At 38.4% G+C, this 13,918-nt stretch overlaps 1 protein-coding gene across 1 annotated transcript in view; it reads left to right on the top strand.

The window, feature by feature from the left end:
* The window catches only part of Slc35f1 (solute carrier family 35 member F1), a 391,542-nt gene that overhangs the window by 301,535 nt on the left and 76,089 nt on the right, over nt 1–13,918 (top strand). Inside the window, exon 3 of the mRNA XM_005073294.4 lies at nt 8,853–8,980. Within this exon, the coding sequence (XP_005073351.1) occupies nt 8,853–8,980 (128 nt within the window). The remainder of the gene's footprint in view (nt 1–8,852; nt 8,981–13,918) is intronic.

Genomic DNA, 13,918 nt, shown 5'->3' on the forward strand with positions numbered 1-13,918 from the left:
ATAGAGAAAATGTGGTACATTTACACAATGGAGTATTACTCAGCAGAAAAAAACAATGGAATCTTGAAATTCCCAGGGAAATGGATAGCACTGGAAGAAACCATCCTGAGTGAGGTAACCCAGTCGCAAAAAGACAAACATGGTATGTACTCACTCATATATGGATTTTAGACATGGATCAGGATAGTGCCAGTCTGCACTTCCACAGATAGAGAGTCTGGGAAACAGGAAAGAACCTAAAAGATATGCATATATGCATAGTACCCAAGAGAAGAGGATGGAGCACCAGAGTGACCTCGAGTTATCTAAAGGTATAACATCAATTGGCAAGCTAAGCAATAGTGGAGGGACCACCTCGAATGCCCATCCCTGATAATGAACTTAATGTCTATAACCATCCGGGAGCCTTCATCCTGTGACTGATGGAAGCAGAGGCAAACACACAACTAATCACTGAACTGAACCCAAGGAACCCAGTGACAGAGAGAGAGGAGTGATGAGCAAATTGGCAAAGAATGGGCTGGCAAAACCAGCAGAGACAGCTGATCTGAACAGGGGAGTGCTCTTGGACCCCAGACCGACAGTGGGGAGGCCAGCATGGGACTGATCTGGACCCCCCCAAATGTGAGTGTCAGCGAGAAGGCCTGGGCAACCTATGGAGCCCTGAGCTGTGGATCAGTGTCTATCCCTGGTATACAAACTGTCTTCATGTGCCTATAGCACAAAGAGAGATGCTCTCTCAGCCTGGACTCTTAGGGGAGTGCCTTGACCCTACCAAGAGTAAAATGACAGACTCTAGATATCCCCTATGTGGAAGGATTTGGCAATAGGGTGGGAGGGAGGGGGGAAGGGGAGTGCCGGAAGAGGGGAGGGAGAGGGAACTGGGATTGACATGTAAAACAAGCTATTTAAAATTAAAATAAAAATGATAAAAAAAAAGAATCTCCAAGAGGCTTTCGAAAATACTACAGATTCTTGAGTCCCAGTCCAGCCTTGTCTGCGATGAAGCCCAGGAACTGGCACTTTTAAAGGCACCCAAATTTAAGAAGCAGACTAGACAAAGTTGGGGAGAAAATGACAAAAATAAGATGTACTCACATAATATACAAACATTTATGTAATTTTATAGACAATGGAGTCCCTAATATTATAAAGAAGTTTAAACTGTCTTACTTTTTTTGTCATTTCCAAAATATTTCATTATTATCAAATGCCTGTCTGTGTGTGTGTGTAACATCATCGTACTCTTCCCTGTGATGTTTATCTCTCCAATGTATTTGCTGCAGGAGGCTTTTCTTGGGATACTAACTTCTTTTTTTTGATATCCTTTCCTCTTTCATTAATGAGTCACATTTTGAACCATTAATCTCTTATCACAAAGCTAAATACTACTTTGTTCAGTTGTTTCTGTTTTTCCAGCACCCTGCCTCAAGATAGCAGAGCTAACCACTGACAGGGCAATACTCCAGCAGTTTGGTGACTCTCCCGTTGCTAACTCTAGAAACTGCACTGCACAAAGAATTCCCTACAAGGACTTTTGTGGTCCATACATAGAGAGACACTTTCTGTAAAACATGCAGCAAGGACAAGATATTACTTCCCATCAGTACAAGAGCAAGGTATCACCACAAAAATCCGGAGACCGGGAATGAACAATAGGTTCTTAGCTATTAAGAGCTTGTCAAGGCCTGTGCCAGAGGAGTTGTCAGATATCCCTCCTGACCTCCAAGACTAAAACAAGGGCAAGGACAGAATGCAATTCAAAGCTCTGCATTTTCTAGCTATTAAAAATGTGTAATACCTCTTATAATTCAAGGCCACAATAAGGATGAGTGAGGTCTACAGAAACAAAGACAAAGTCACCGTTGATATTCATGTTGACAAAAGCTTCTCTTTATAATGGCATTCTCTATTTTTTCTTCTACAATTTTCTTACTATGAGAATTTATAATAGTAGAAAAGGAGAAAGAATATTATTTAGAACACCAGCAGCAATCTTTCAGCTGCAACAAATTCAACTGATGGACAAGCTAATCTTATCCTTACTCTCACCACTCACTGTCTGTGAGTACAGTTTCAGGCTGCATGCATTTCATCTATAACTATTTCAGTGTGCACTTCTAAAAGATAATAACATAATAACAACAGTACAATAGTGTCATGATTACATTGAAACATATAATATATATACATACATATACATACATACATATATATACATATATATATATATATAAAGTTTATTCAGGTTAGGATGCAAACAATGGCCACATTGGTTGATATTTTTCTTATGTTCTTTCAATCTATTTTTTTATTTTAATGCAATGAAAAACTATCACCTGATATGAGCTATTCCTTTCAAACAGTAATACATGCATGCCTCCTTGGTGGTTTTAGCAAAGATATATATTTCAATCAATTGGTTTGGGTGGAGATGGGATTCTGCATTTCTTAGCAAGCTTTTAGTTACTGTCATTGAAAGAGCAATCATCAAGCAGAAAGTTTACAACATATTTATAATCTGGATTTTGCTGATTGAATCTTCTTTGTGTACTTTAACGTGTTCCTCTAACACCTGTCTCCTGAAGTGGTACCTGAGTCATAAACTTGTGCAAACATAGCAGGGTGTAGGCAGTGTTTTGTTCTTGTCAAGAAACAGGAGACACAATGTCCTGTTGTTTCTTTCTGTAGACTACTAGTGTCAAGGCTTATCTCCACTTATTCATAAAAGAGGTACCAACTATGACATTCTACTCATCCTACTGTATATTCATTAATTAGGTAGAGTTTGATCATAAAGCCAATCTCTTGTCTGCTGTTAGTTACTCGGTGGTGGAGCTCACACAGAATCATGAGAAGAAGAAGGGGGAAGAACTTGATACTTTTACTTTGTCTTCCAATTTTCAGAATCCTGACTTGGTTTAACCAGCATCTTTCGATAAAAACCAGGTCTTATTTTTGTTGGTGTTTTCTGTGTCTCAGAAGTTATGGTGGTTCCTGGTGGTTTTTTAATTCATCAAAAACTCATGGGTCTATAAAATTTCATGCATTTTTGCTAGCATGGGTATTTCCATCTGAAAGTTTCTTCAAGTTGGCCACTGAATTCTTTCGATAACACTCTCTAGTCCTGGAGCGCCCCTTTTCTCCTCTGTGTAACAAGATATTCTAGACCCAGCTTGTGAATTATATTTCCTCACCCATATCTGCATTCAGCAATTTTCCCAAAGGCCATTGTTTCTTTTAGTGAAAATTGTATTTCAAGATGATAAATACATTCTTCAATATTTTCAGTTGGAAATACAAACCATACACATGAGGGGGCAGTAGTATACTCTATTGTCACATTGCTTAAAAGATGGCTTTTCTTTTTTAACTTAATTTCAGGAAAAAATAATATGAAGCATTTCTAACTTGTTCCATTAAATTTTCCATGTAGGCAAAAATATCATTCTTAGAGTATTAAATACTTCATAATAAAAAATCAGAACAGACCTTGGAAAAACTACGTAACTTCTTCTAAATTCAATTTTCTGATCTGAAAATATCTTCCTCTCAGCACTGTTAATAACAAAGCTATCACCTATCCAGTATTTACTTGAAGTTAGATACTTTATATGCATTTTCCTCACTTCATCCTCATGAAAACATTTTCAAGTAAGTGGTATTTGCTTCATCTTATAAATGAACACCAATTTTCAAGGTGACACTACTTGTAAGTGGCACTGGTGTTTTCACGGAGGTCTCTGACTCCATGCTTTTAACCTAGACTTTAAAATGTCTGGCAAATAAGAGAAAGAATGCATGGTGCTTCTTGCAGAGTGCATGACAGTTGTATTCAGTGGAAAACAAATGACAGTTAACAGGAGTAGCCTTGGTACCCACTAGGTCTCTGAGATCGGGGATAGGAGACTGGGTAGTGAAAGCTTGCCAGCCAGCTTCCTGCTTTACCAGGCATCTGGCCCACTGACACTCCATCCTGTTAATTTCCCGTGTTGGGGCTAACCTATGTGTCCACCATGACAGCTGCTCTCATGTCAGAGCTCAAGGTCAGCCCTCAAGAGTTCAGGCTGGCACCTTCTGTCATGTTGTCTTTGGAATATACTCCGTGAGTGGCAGACATCCAGAGGCAAGCCCACTTTGGCCTCTTCCCCTTACATCGTGTGTCATTAGCTGAGACATAGGTCTTTGTTCAAAACAAAATTCACAAACCTGACAGATTCATCTGCCTAATGTCATGAGGCATCAGTACCAATTACAGGATAGTTCCAGAAGGCAAATGGAGGCACTTTTCACAAAATGGGATGAAGAAAGAGGAAATAGTCTTGTCATTAAAAAGGACAAATACATTTTCCTCTCAGCAGGCTCACCCCAGGAAAATTGAGAGATTTATATTAATACAGAGTTCCATTATGATTGCTCTGGATAATTTCAAATCAAAGCATCAACCATTCACTTGTCCCCAGCAAACCTACCATTACAGATGCTAGCTAGTGAACAGTATTTTCCAGTTCGAAGTAGTGTCTTCACAATGATAGCAGCGTGGCGGATAAACCCAAGAATTGTGATTTTTTTTCTGAAGAGAAAAAACATTTTCATTATTTTACAAGGAGAGGTGTGTGTGTGTTTGTGTGAGTGCATGTGCGCATGTGCATGAGTGTGTGCGTGCCTCTCTCTCTCTCTCTCTCTCTCTCTCTGTGTGTGTGTGTGTGTGTGTGTGTGTGTGTGTGTGTGTGTGTGTGTGTGTGGTTACTTTTAATCCAAGTCTGGGCCTTCTAGGACCTTGTTATACTGGAATGCATCTCATATGCATTCGGACTTTGCATAAGAGTGTATGATATTTCGTTGTGTTGGAAGACAACCTACTGAAAAGGCTTAGAAACACAGTCCCAACACTGTCTCCTCTTATGTTAACTTCCTAAACTTAAGCTAATCAAACAATAGGAAAACTGTAATTTTATAAGACTACCCTCTAATCTGACACCTGTTTTAAAGTTTTGTATGGGGAACTTTCTTAAAATATTCTGAATCTTGGCAATTTTAAAGAAAGTCTCACACACCCACTGCTCTGAAATAGAATCTGGCAGGGGCAGAGGATAGCCTTCAATGTCATCTATACTACATCCTCAAAAAAATCTGAAACAAACATCCCCAAACATTGGCATTTGATAAATCAAATGGAGAGTACATTAATACTTTCTAATCCAATATTTTTATTTGCATTTAGTCATACAGATACTAACACATTAACAGACAGAATATATTTAAATACCAAACTGCAATTCCAAAGATTCTATTCATTGCTCATAGATTTTATTACCCTTTACAGTTAACAATGAAATCTAGAGGTGATTTTCAAGCATTCTTATTTATCAGTTATAAGGGTATTCTATTCCACGATTCTGAATCTATTTCATGGATTCAGAAGGGCCTTCAGCATAGGGATTCCAATAATGTATTGCCATTATTTTAAAGTTGTACAGCAGTGAGTCAGATGCTCCTTTTAAAATAAAGTCTCCCTCCATCCTGGATAATTCTATTAATCAAGTCTGTTGAGTGTTTGCAGAGTCATAAATGAAACTCCATTGGAAGCATTTACAAGGTGTGTATTTCCTCGAAGTTGTTATCCTCAGACCAGCAAGGCAACCCATCCTTCACCTGAGCCTATATAATAAATGGCTTTGGACATGTTCTTGGTTAGTGGGACAAGTAACGTCGCTATAACCCCATTTTCCAGTAACATGTGTTGAGATGTGGCTTGTAGGTCCTGAATTTGGCAATTGTTCATCATGTAAAATAGCAGAACAGTGACCTGTGACTTTAGAATTGCTGCTCTGAGGTTAAATACACCATTAACAACTTTATGGCTTCTATCCAGTGTATGATATGTCAAATACTCAAACACATTAGTTTCATCAATGTCATAGTTTTAACTAGAAAAATATTTCAGTCGAAGAAGCAAGAATGTTTGTGGTAGATGTATTTTAACTCTCTCAATTTCACTGTTACTGTGTTAAGAGAAGCTTTTTCTTTGCTAGCCGCTTTGGTTTATCTCCCGCCAGTTGCCTGGGCTCTGCCGCTTTGTAGTCCCCAAATAAACACACAAGACGCTGTAATTATGAAAAAAAATTTCACTGTTACTTAAACTTTCTGAGATGACTAGATGTAAAATTTATTTGCATATAATTTATTGACTATTTGTCATGGACTTTTGGATCCTGGAAATAAAGGACAAGATAATGCCAATTTGTTCAAATTTTGAATAACCTAATGTGTAACAGAGATAAGAAAATATGCATTCTGTATGTGGTTGGAACACAGTATTTAACAGGGTGTATTACAGAGAGTCCCAACCCAACAAGCAGAAGAGTGCCAGCATTCCTATTAGAAGTGTATGCTGGTGCTTCATTTGGACACTGGAGTGTTCAGTGTCTTGCTGGAACAGTACTTATTCAGGGTTTCTATTGCTCTGAAGAGAGACCATGGCCAAGGCAACTCTTATAAAAGAAAGTATTGATTGGAGACTTGCTTATAGTTTGAGAGGGTATATAAATCAGGATTCTCTAGAGTGACAAAATTTATATAATGGATCTCTAAATATATAGAAATTGGATTTATTAGAGTGATCTATAGTCTGTTGTCTAACTGGATGTCTTCAGTATATGCTGGAATCCCAAAAAGTAGGCTGTCATGCCCATGACAATAACCTGCGACTTTAGAATTGCACTTGGAAGCAAGGGTGAGAGCCAGCAGGAAAAGAGAACAAGCTTCCTTCTTTCCTTTATATAGGCTGGTGGCTGGTTTGGTCAGGACTTCAGGGGGATCTTCCTATCTCAAAAGATCTGCATTAAAGGTTTGCTTTTCCACTTCAGAGATCTAGATTAGAAGTTGGTCTTTCTATTTCAAACGACTTACTTAGGAAAAAAAATCCCTCACAGGTGTGCCCAACCATTTGGGTTTTAGTTAATTCCAGACATAGTCAAGCTGACAGCCAAGAATAACTATAACAGAGATTTAGTTCATTATTATCATGACAAGGAGTGTGGCAGCATGCAGGCAATATGGTGTTGGAACAGTAGCTGAGAGCTTTGCACTCTAATCCACTGGCAATAGGCACAGAGAAAGAGAGACACAGGGCCTGGTATGGGCTTTTGAAACCTAAAAGTCCATCCCTAGTGATACATCATCTCCAACACAGTCACACCTCCTAATCTTCCCCTCATAGCTGCCAGCAAATACACGAGCCTATGGGAGCCCATGTCATTAAAACCATCACATTTCACCTCTAGCCTCCTCCAGGTTTATAGTTACATTATAATGCAAAATGCATTTAGTTCAACTTCAAAAATCCCCATAGCCTTGCAGTCTTAAGACTGTTTGAAAGTCTCTTCTGAAACTCAAGGAAGTTTCTTTTTGCTGTTGTTGCTTTGCTTCATTATTTTGGTGCTTTTGTTTTTTGAGAAATGGTTTCTCTGTGTAGCTTTTAAGCCTGTCCTGGAACTCACTCTGTAGACCAGACTGGCCTCAAACTCACAGAGATCCTCCTGCCTCTGCCTCCAGTGTGCCAGGATTAAAGGTGTGCACCACCACCACCTGGAAGCAATTTCTTAACTGTAACCCCCCAAAAAATAAAAAACAAATTACATACTTCCAACATACAATGACACAGGATATATATTATCATTCCAGAAAGGAGGAAAGGGGGCCTAATAAGAAGTACTAAGTCAAAGCAAGACCATAAACCAGTAGGGCGAACTTTAAACTGCATTTCCATGTCCCAAGTCAAAGTGCTCTTCAGGTCTCCAACTCCTTTGCTGGCTGTGACACACTTCTCTGTCTTTGGCTGATTCCACATCCAGTCCCCTGAGGCGAAGGACTAAGGGCCTCCAACATCCAAAAGACCCCTTGTCATCAATCCTTCAGATAAGACTGAACCCTGGCTGGCAGTTTGCCTGGAACTTACTGAAGTCTTGAATCATAAGCATTCACTTGAGCTGCACCAGATTCTTGTCCCCTTTGAAACCAGAACACAATAAACATTTCTTGTTTTAAACATCTATATATTGGAATAATTTGTTATGCAGTAATAAGTCATATATAGCATCACTATTCCCTCAGTGTCTGTATACTCAACATGGTCTGTGGAGATGTCACAAGCTGGGCACAAAGAGCTGTATGTAATTGTCGTTGGGCCACGTTTAAAAGTAATATTTATTTCAGCTTGGGATACATATAAAAGTAAGAATGGCGATATCTAAAGTCTGTTCAGATGCTATAACTGCAAGACAAGGTAATGAAATTAATTGGCAGCACAGAGACAAGGATCAGGTGGTGGACTTTTCCATCCTAAAACTTTCTCTCCACACTTCACTCACACATTTCTAGATTAAACATGGTTATTCAAGCAAAAGAATCTTCTGGATGCCATCTTAGAGTTTTACTACAGACCTACTGCCACACACAAAGCTGCTTCTAACAGGCTACTTTTCTTTTGGTCTGTATCTGTTTTTAGTACAGTCTTGAAATTTAGAATGGTCTGAAGTTTTTTGTGTGTGAGTGCAATGCTATATATGTGTGTGTATGTATGTATGTATGTATGTATTCCATGGTAAGCAATGACTTACTTAGTCTCACCCTGGTGTAGAAACTTATTTGGAGACCAAAAGTGACCATGAGAAAATTTCCTAAGTAAATCAAGTGAGTCTTTGATATATTAAGCCACTAAAATGTTGGGTAAGTTTCTGGTAAAAAAATGCATATGTAGGTACATAGTGCAACAATATGTTAGTATTCTCAATATGTAATGTGTTGTATGTCAAGCACTTAATATGTTTTTTCTTAACTTTGTAACACAGGAGAAGAAAACCTCTTGGCAATTTTACGACGAAGATGGTGGAAGTACATGATCCTGGGACTTGTAGACTTGGAAGCTAATTACTTGGTGGTCAAAGCTTACCAGTACACAACTCTGACCAGTGTCCAGGTAATGATGCTTCCTTTCCTCTCAAATTTCCAGATACAGCCCACCTTTGAGTTTAATTTGTTTGAAATCTGCATGGTTTTTCTTTTCCTTTTAAATTCAATTTAATTTAAAAATTTTAAAGAGAAAATAGGTTCTTTTGTCATTCAATACATCTCAAACACAGCCCCTACTCCCTCCACTTCTCCTAGCTTCCCCTCCCCACTTCTCTCTCCTCTAGATCCACTCCCCTTCTCATCTCTCTTTCAAAAAAGAGTAGACCCCCACCAAGAGATTACAGCAAAAAAGATAAGATACAATAAGATAAGGTGAAAGCCCTAATATCAAAGCTGGACAAGGCAACCCAATAGGAGGAAAAGAGTCTCAAGAGCAGGCAAAAGAGTCAGAGATACACTTGCTCCCATTGCTAGTTCCACAAAAACACCAAGCTAATAGCAGTAACATTCTGTAGAGGACTTCTTCTTGCAGACCTATGCTTGCTGCTTCAGTCCCTTTAAGCACATGTGAGCCCTGCTTCATTGTTTCAGTGGACCATGTTCCCCTGTGGTTCTTGACCCTTTTGACTCCTACAGTCTTTCCTTTCCTTCTTCTGAATGGCTCCCTAGTCTCCAAGGGAAGTAACCTGAAGGAGACCTCAAATTCCAATTTTACTCTCTCTCTCTCTCTCTCTCTCTCTCTCTCTCTCTCTCTCTCTCTCTCTCTGCATACTGTACCTACTCCCATTTGACTGGGCAAGGCATTGATCTATAAGTATAGCAGAATATCATTAGGAATCACTTCACTGATTTCTTTTTGCCTGTCTTGTTTGTTTCTACACTAGGTTTCTGGGTTATCCGGTCTCTTGTTTCTGGCCATCCAGGGCTATGGACTCCCTCTCTTGTTATGGTCCTCAAGTTAAACCAAACATTGGTTGGCCACTCCCCAAATTCCATGCCACTATTGCCCCAGCACATCTTGCAGGCAGGACAAATTGCAGGTGGAAGGTTTTGTGCTGGGTTGGTGTCCGGTTTTACTTTCCAAAGTCTGCAGAAACTGCCAAAGAGACTAGACACAGGTGTGAAGACTCCAACCAGGCATCAGTTCCACCTCTCTACATTCAACAAGCTGTGTAGATTTGTCTTTCCCAACGGGGCCCACTATGAAATATCAGAGAGCAACCTGATGTCCTAGCATCAGCCTGGTTTGTTTGGGGACATCCATGGGACTTATAAAAATTCAACCAAAATTTCACCACTAGAAATCTTGCCTGGATATAAACGGTCAGTTCAGAGTGTATTCTCCATTACTTGAAGTCGTCACTAGGATAACCCACATAGATCCCAGGAAGTTTCCACTGCACTGTATCCACACCACCCCTCATGTACCCCCCCAGTTCCAGCTGTCTCTCCCTGCCCTCTATTCCTCCATCATCCCCCGCCCATTCCCATCCCCACCTTTCCCAGCTCCACCTGAAAATCTACTCTATTGCCCCCTCCCAGGGAGATCCATGCTTCTCTTCTAGAGCTCTCCTTGTTACCTAACGTTTGTGGTGTGTGAATTGTAGCTAATATACATTTATATGTGAATACAGACCATTTTTGTGCTTGTGGGTAGGGGTTACCTCACTTAGGGTGATTTTTTTTCTAGTGCCACCCATTTGCCTACAGATTTCATGATGCCATTTCTTTTAACAGCTGAGTAAAACTCTATTGTGTAAATGTACCACATTTTCTTTGTCCACTCTTCATTTGAGGGACATCTAGATCGTTTCCAGTTTCTGGCTATTATAAATATAGGCCCAATGAGCAAGAGTCCTTGTGGTATGATGAAGCACCTTTTGGGCATATGCCCAAGATTGGTATAGTTGGGTCTTGAGGAATATTATTTAAAAACTAAAATTCATTTATATGTCATTAATTTTTACTAAATCAGGTACAGCTTTTTCCTCTTGTTCTATATATATCAAAATAATCATTTACAATGCATAAAGTAATTCATGGATTTGAATGCTGCCAACTAATCTGGTGTCAGCAGGAGAATTCTTAATAAGTATAAAAATAAATCTGATTTCATCACATTTAACTTTTTAGAATGTTAATAGACTTTGATTAAGTAAGCAAGCTGCCTAATAATCTTTTCTTTTAGTTTTTAAAAATGCACTCAATATGAAATCTGAAGGGATATGGTTTTTCCCTGAAAGAATAAAAATAAAATTGTTAGAATGTGCTATGTAGGAAGATAGCTACTGTATGCCTGTCTGTCAATTTGTTTCTCTATATATACTCTCTCACACAGATGTACACAAACACAAATGTCAGTTGAATCTATTTCTATAATTATTGAATACTCATTTTCTTTGCTACTCAAGCTATCTTGATTGATTTGTTTTACCTTTGCTTTTTTAAAGCAGAAATACTATTGATTTCACAGCTATTCTAAAATTTCAAGAAAACAATAAAACCTTATTCACCAATGAGCATGAGCTGAGATTTGATATCAGTCATCTTCTTAATTTATCTTGGAGCTACAATGACATAAATGAATAAACAAATACACAAAGAACCTGAGTAAATATGTACAACACAGACTGTGTGAAAAGTGACTTAAATCTTGTTTAATTTTGTTATTTAGTCACTTTCCTAAATTCCAAATGAATTTCAAAGATGATTTCTTGGTCTTTTGTGATTATGATAAAATACTAGAGAGTGGACAATTTATAATGAATACAGAATTACTAGATCACTGTACTAGAGGCTGGGGAATTCAGTATCAAAGCGTGAGAAGAAGGACAACAGTAAGGCAGATCAAAGCCCACTGGATAATGTCCCTGATCTCACCAGTGACTGTAGATCACCCGTAGTCTAATGACCTCTTAATGAGTCTTGGTCTGTATGTACTCTTGCCATAGCAATTTAACATTTACATGAGTTTTGGAAGATACAAATATTCAAGCAATGGTAGATACCTTAAAATAAAAGTAGCCAACATTTTCCAGAACCACATCTACATGTGGTTTGTATTCTTTTTTACATTATGTGTGGACACATGCATGTGTGTATGTTCACGTGTACGCAGGTACACACATGTAATGTGGAAGTCTGATGACAACCTTGGGTGTCATTCCTCAGGCACCACCCACCTTTATTTTGAGACAGGGTCTCTCATTGACTTGAACTTACCTGGTAGGCTATGCTGACTGAGCAGCGAGCTCAAGGCATCTACCTGTCTCTGCCTTTCCAGCCGCTGATATTACAAACTCATGCCATCTTCCTCAACATTATTTTTCACACGGACTCAGGATCAACCTCAGGTTCTTGTGGTTGCAAAGCAAGAATTTTGCTGGCTGAAATATCTGCTCCACCCCACTCCAGCTCCCTTCCACACACATATGGTATTCTGAGAGTATCTGTAAGCTGAATTCCAATGAAGATGCACACTGATGCAAGAAGTGAACCAGTGGAGAGGACCTGAGAAAGCCCTCCTAATTTACTCTTTAAAATCTGGTGGTTTGCGGGCTGATATTGTAAGGTACAAGCTAATGTCCAAATGGAGAAGACCCAGAGGTCATGCATCCATTCTTTAGCACTGTCGTTTATAACATTATGTGTATGGCATCTTTGCTTCCTTGGGAGCCTTCTTTTATCCAGGTGCTTATTTACCTGTTTCCTATTTCTACATTTTCCTTCTTACCATTTCCTCTACAGAAAAATAATTTTCAAGATGCTCCATGCAAAATATATATATTTCTTTTAGTTAAAATATATCTGGACATGCTCACATCCTAAGTTCTTTGTAAGATTTTAGACATCTTCAAAGCAGGAATTGTGACTTGTTAGAATAAGTTAGAAATCATGCATAAATTAGCATTTAGAAACATATACATCTAATACAAATATGGTTATAAGATTTCCCATTTATATTTGCTTCGATTTTTAAAAAAAATATCACCAAACTAAAAAAAATTAGAGAGTTGAAAGCTCTAAATGGAGAATAATTAAGCACTCATCTTTCCTTTAACAGTGATCATTGAGGCTTTAAAATGGAAAATCCTTTAGTTAGACTTTAGTCACACTAACAATTTACATGTATATAATGTATATAAATGAAGTAGGTTTTAGGAAATGACTGCTTTATTACAAATTCTATTTTTAAAATCTTTTCTCTGTTTTCAATAACTATTTTTTAAATCATGGAGATAAAAACTCATTGGCAATGTTCTCTGCAAATGTGATATTGGATATTCAGTACATGTTGCCGCTGGATAAACAGTCTCCTGAGTCCTTTTTCTTTGCCTTTTTCAATTAGAAACAAGGTCTTTTTTGTCTAGTCTTTTTCAAACGAAATAAGATGTAAGAGTAGGTTGTCTTCTACTGCAGTAGCCCCATATAAAAAAATCTTCTTCAGATACTCCTTACCCAACACATCAATACACAGAGAGAGAGAGAGAGAGAGAGAGAGAGAGACAGAGAGACAGAGAGAGACAGAGAGACAGAGACAGAGAGCAATTTTTCAATACCTTTGGCCAAGCCTTCTGTATTATTTGAAATATATCTCTCCCTTTATCTTCTAGCTACTGATATCTTGCTCACTATAAAATCCTTTCTATATCCAGGATGTTTTCAATTCATTTACTAACTTAAAGGACAGAGAAAACCATTTTTAGTGGTAAAGAAATATATTGGGTCTCATAACTAGAGCCCCTAGAGAAAGGGAAGTCTTCAGCATAGTCAGTCAAATTTCTTAATGATGCCATCAGTATTTTTATTCCTCCCTCTTCTGTCCCTTCTGTTTATCCTATGAAGACCCTGGTTATGGTCAAAGGTAGATCTCTGCAAGCACAAATAAGAGCCACATGCTTCTTCATTCACAACCAGTGAAAGACAAAAACATCCTTTATCTATAACCAATGATCAAAAGTCTATACATCTACTCTCACTGAACCATATAAGTAGATAGGGGAAT

This window comes from Mesocricetus auratus, unplaced genomic scaffold (genome assembly GCF_017639785.1).
Source record: "Mesocricetus auratus isolate SY011 unplaced genomic scaffold, BCM_Maur_2.0 Super-Scaffold_100018, whole genome shotgun sequence".
Taxonomy (NCBI): domain Eukaryota; kingdom Metazoa; phylum Chordata; class Mammalia; order Rodentia; family Cricetidae; genus Mesocricetus; species Mesocricetus auratus.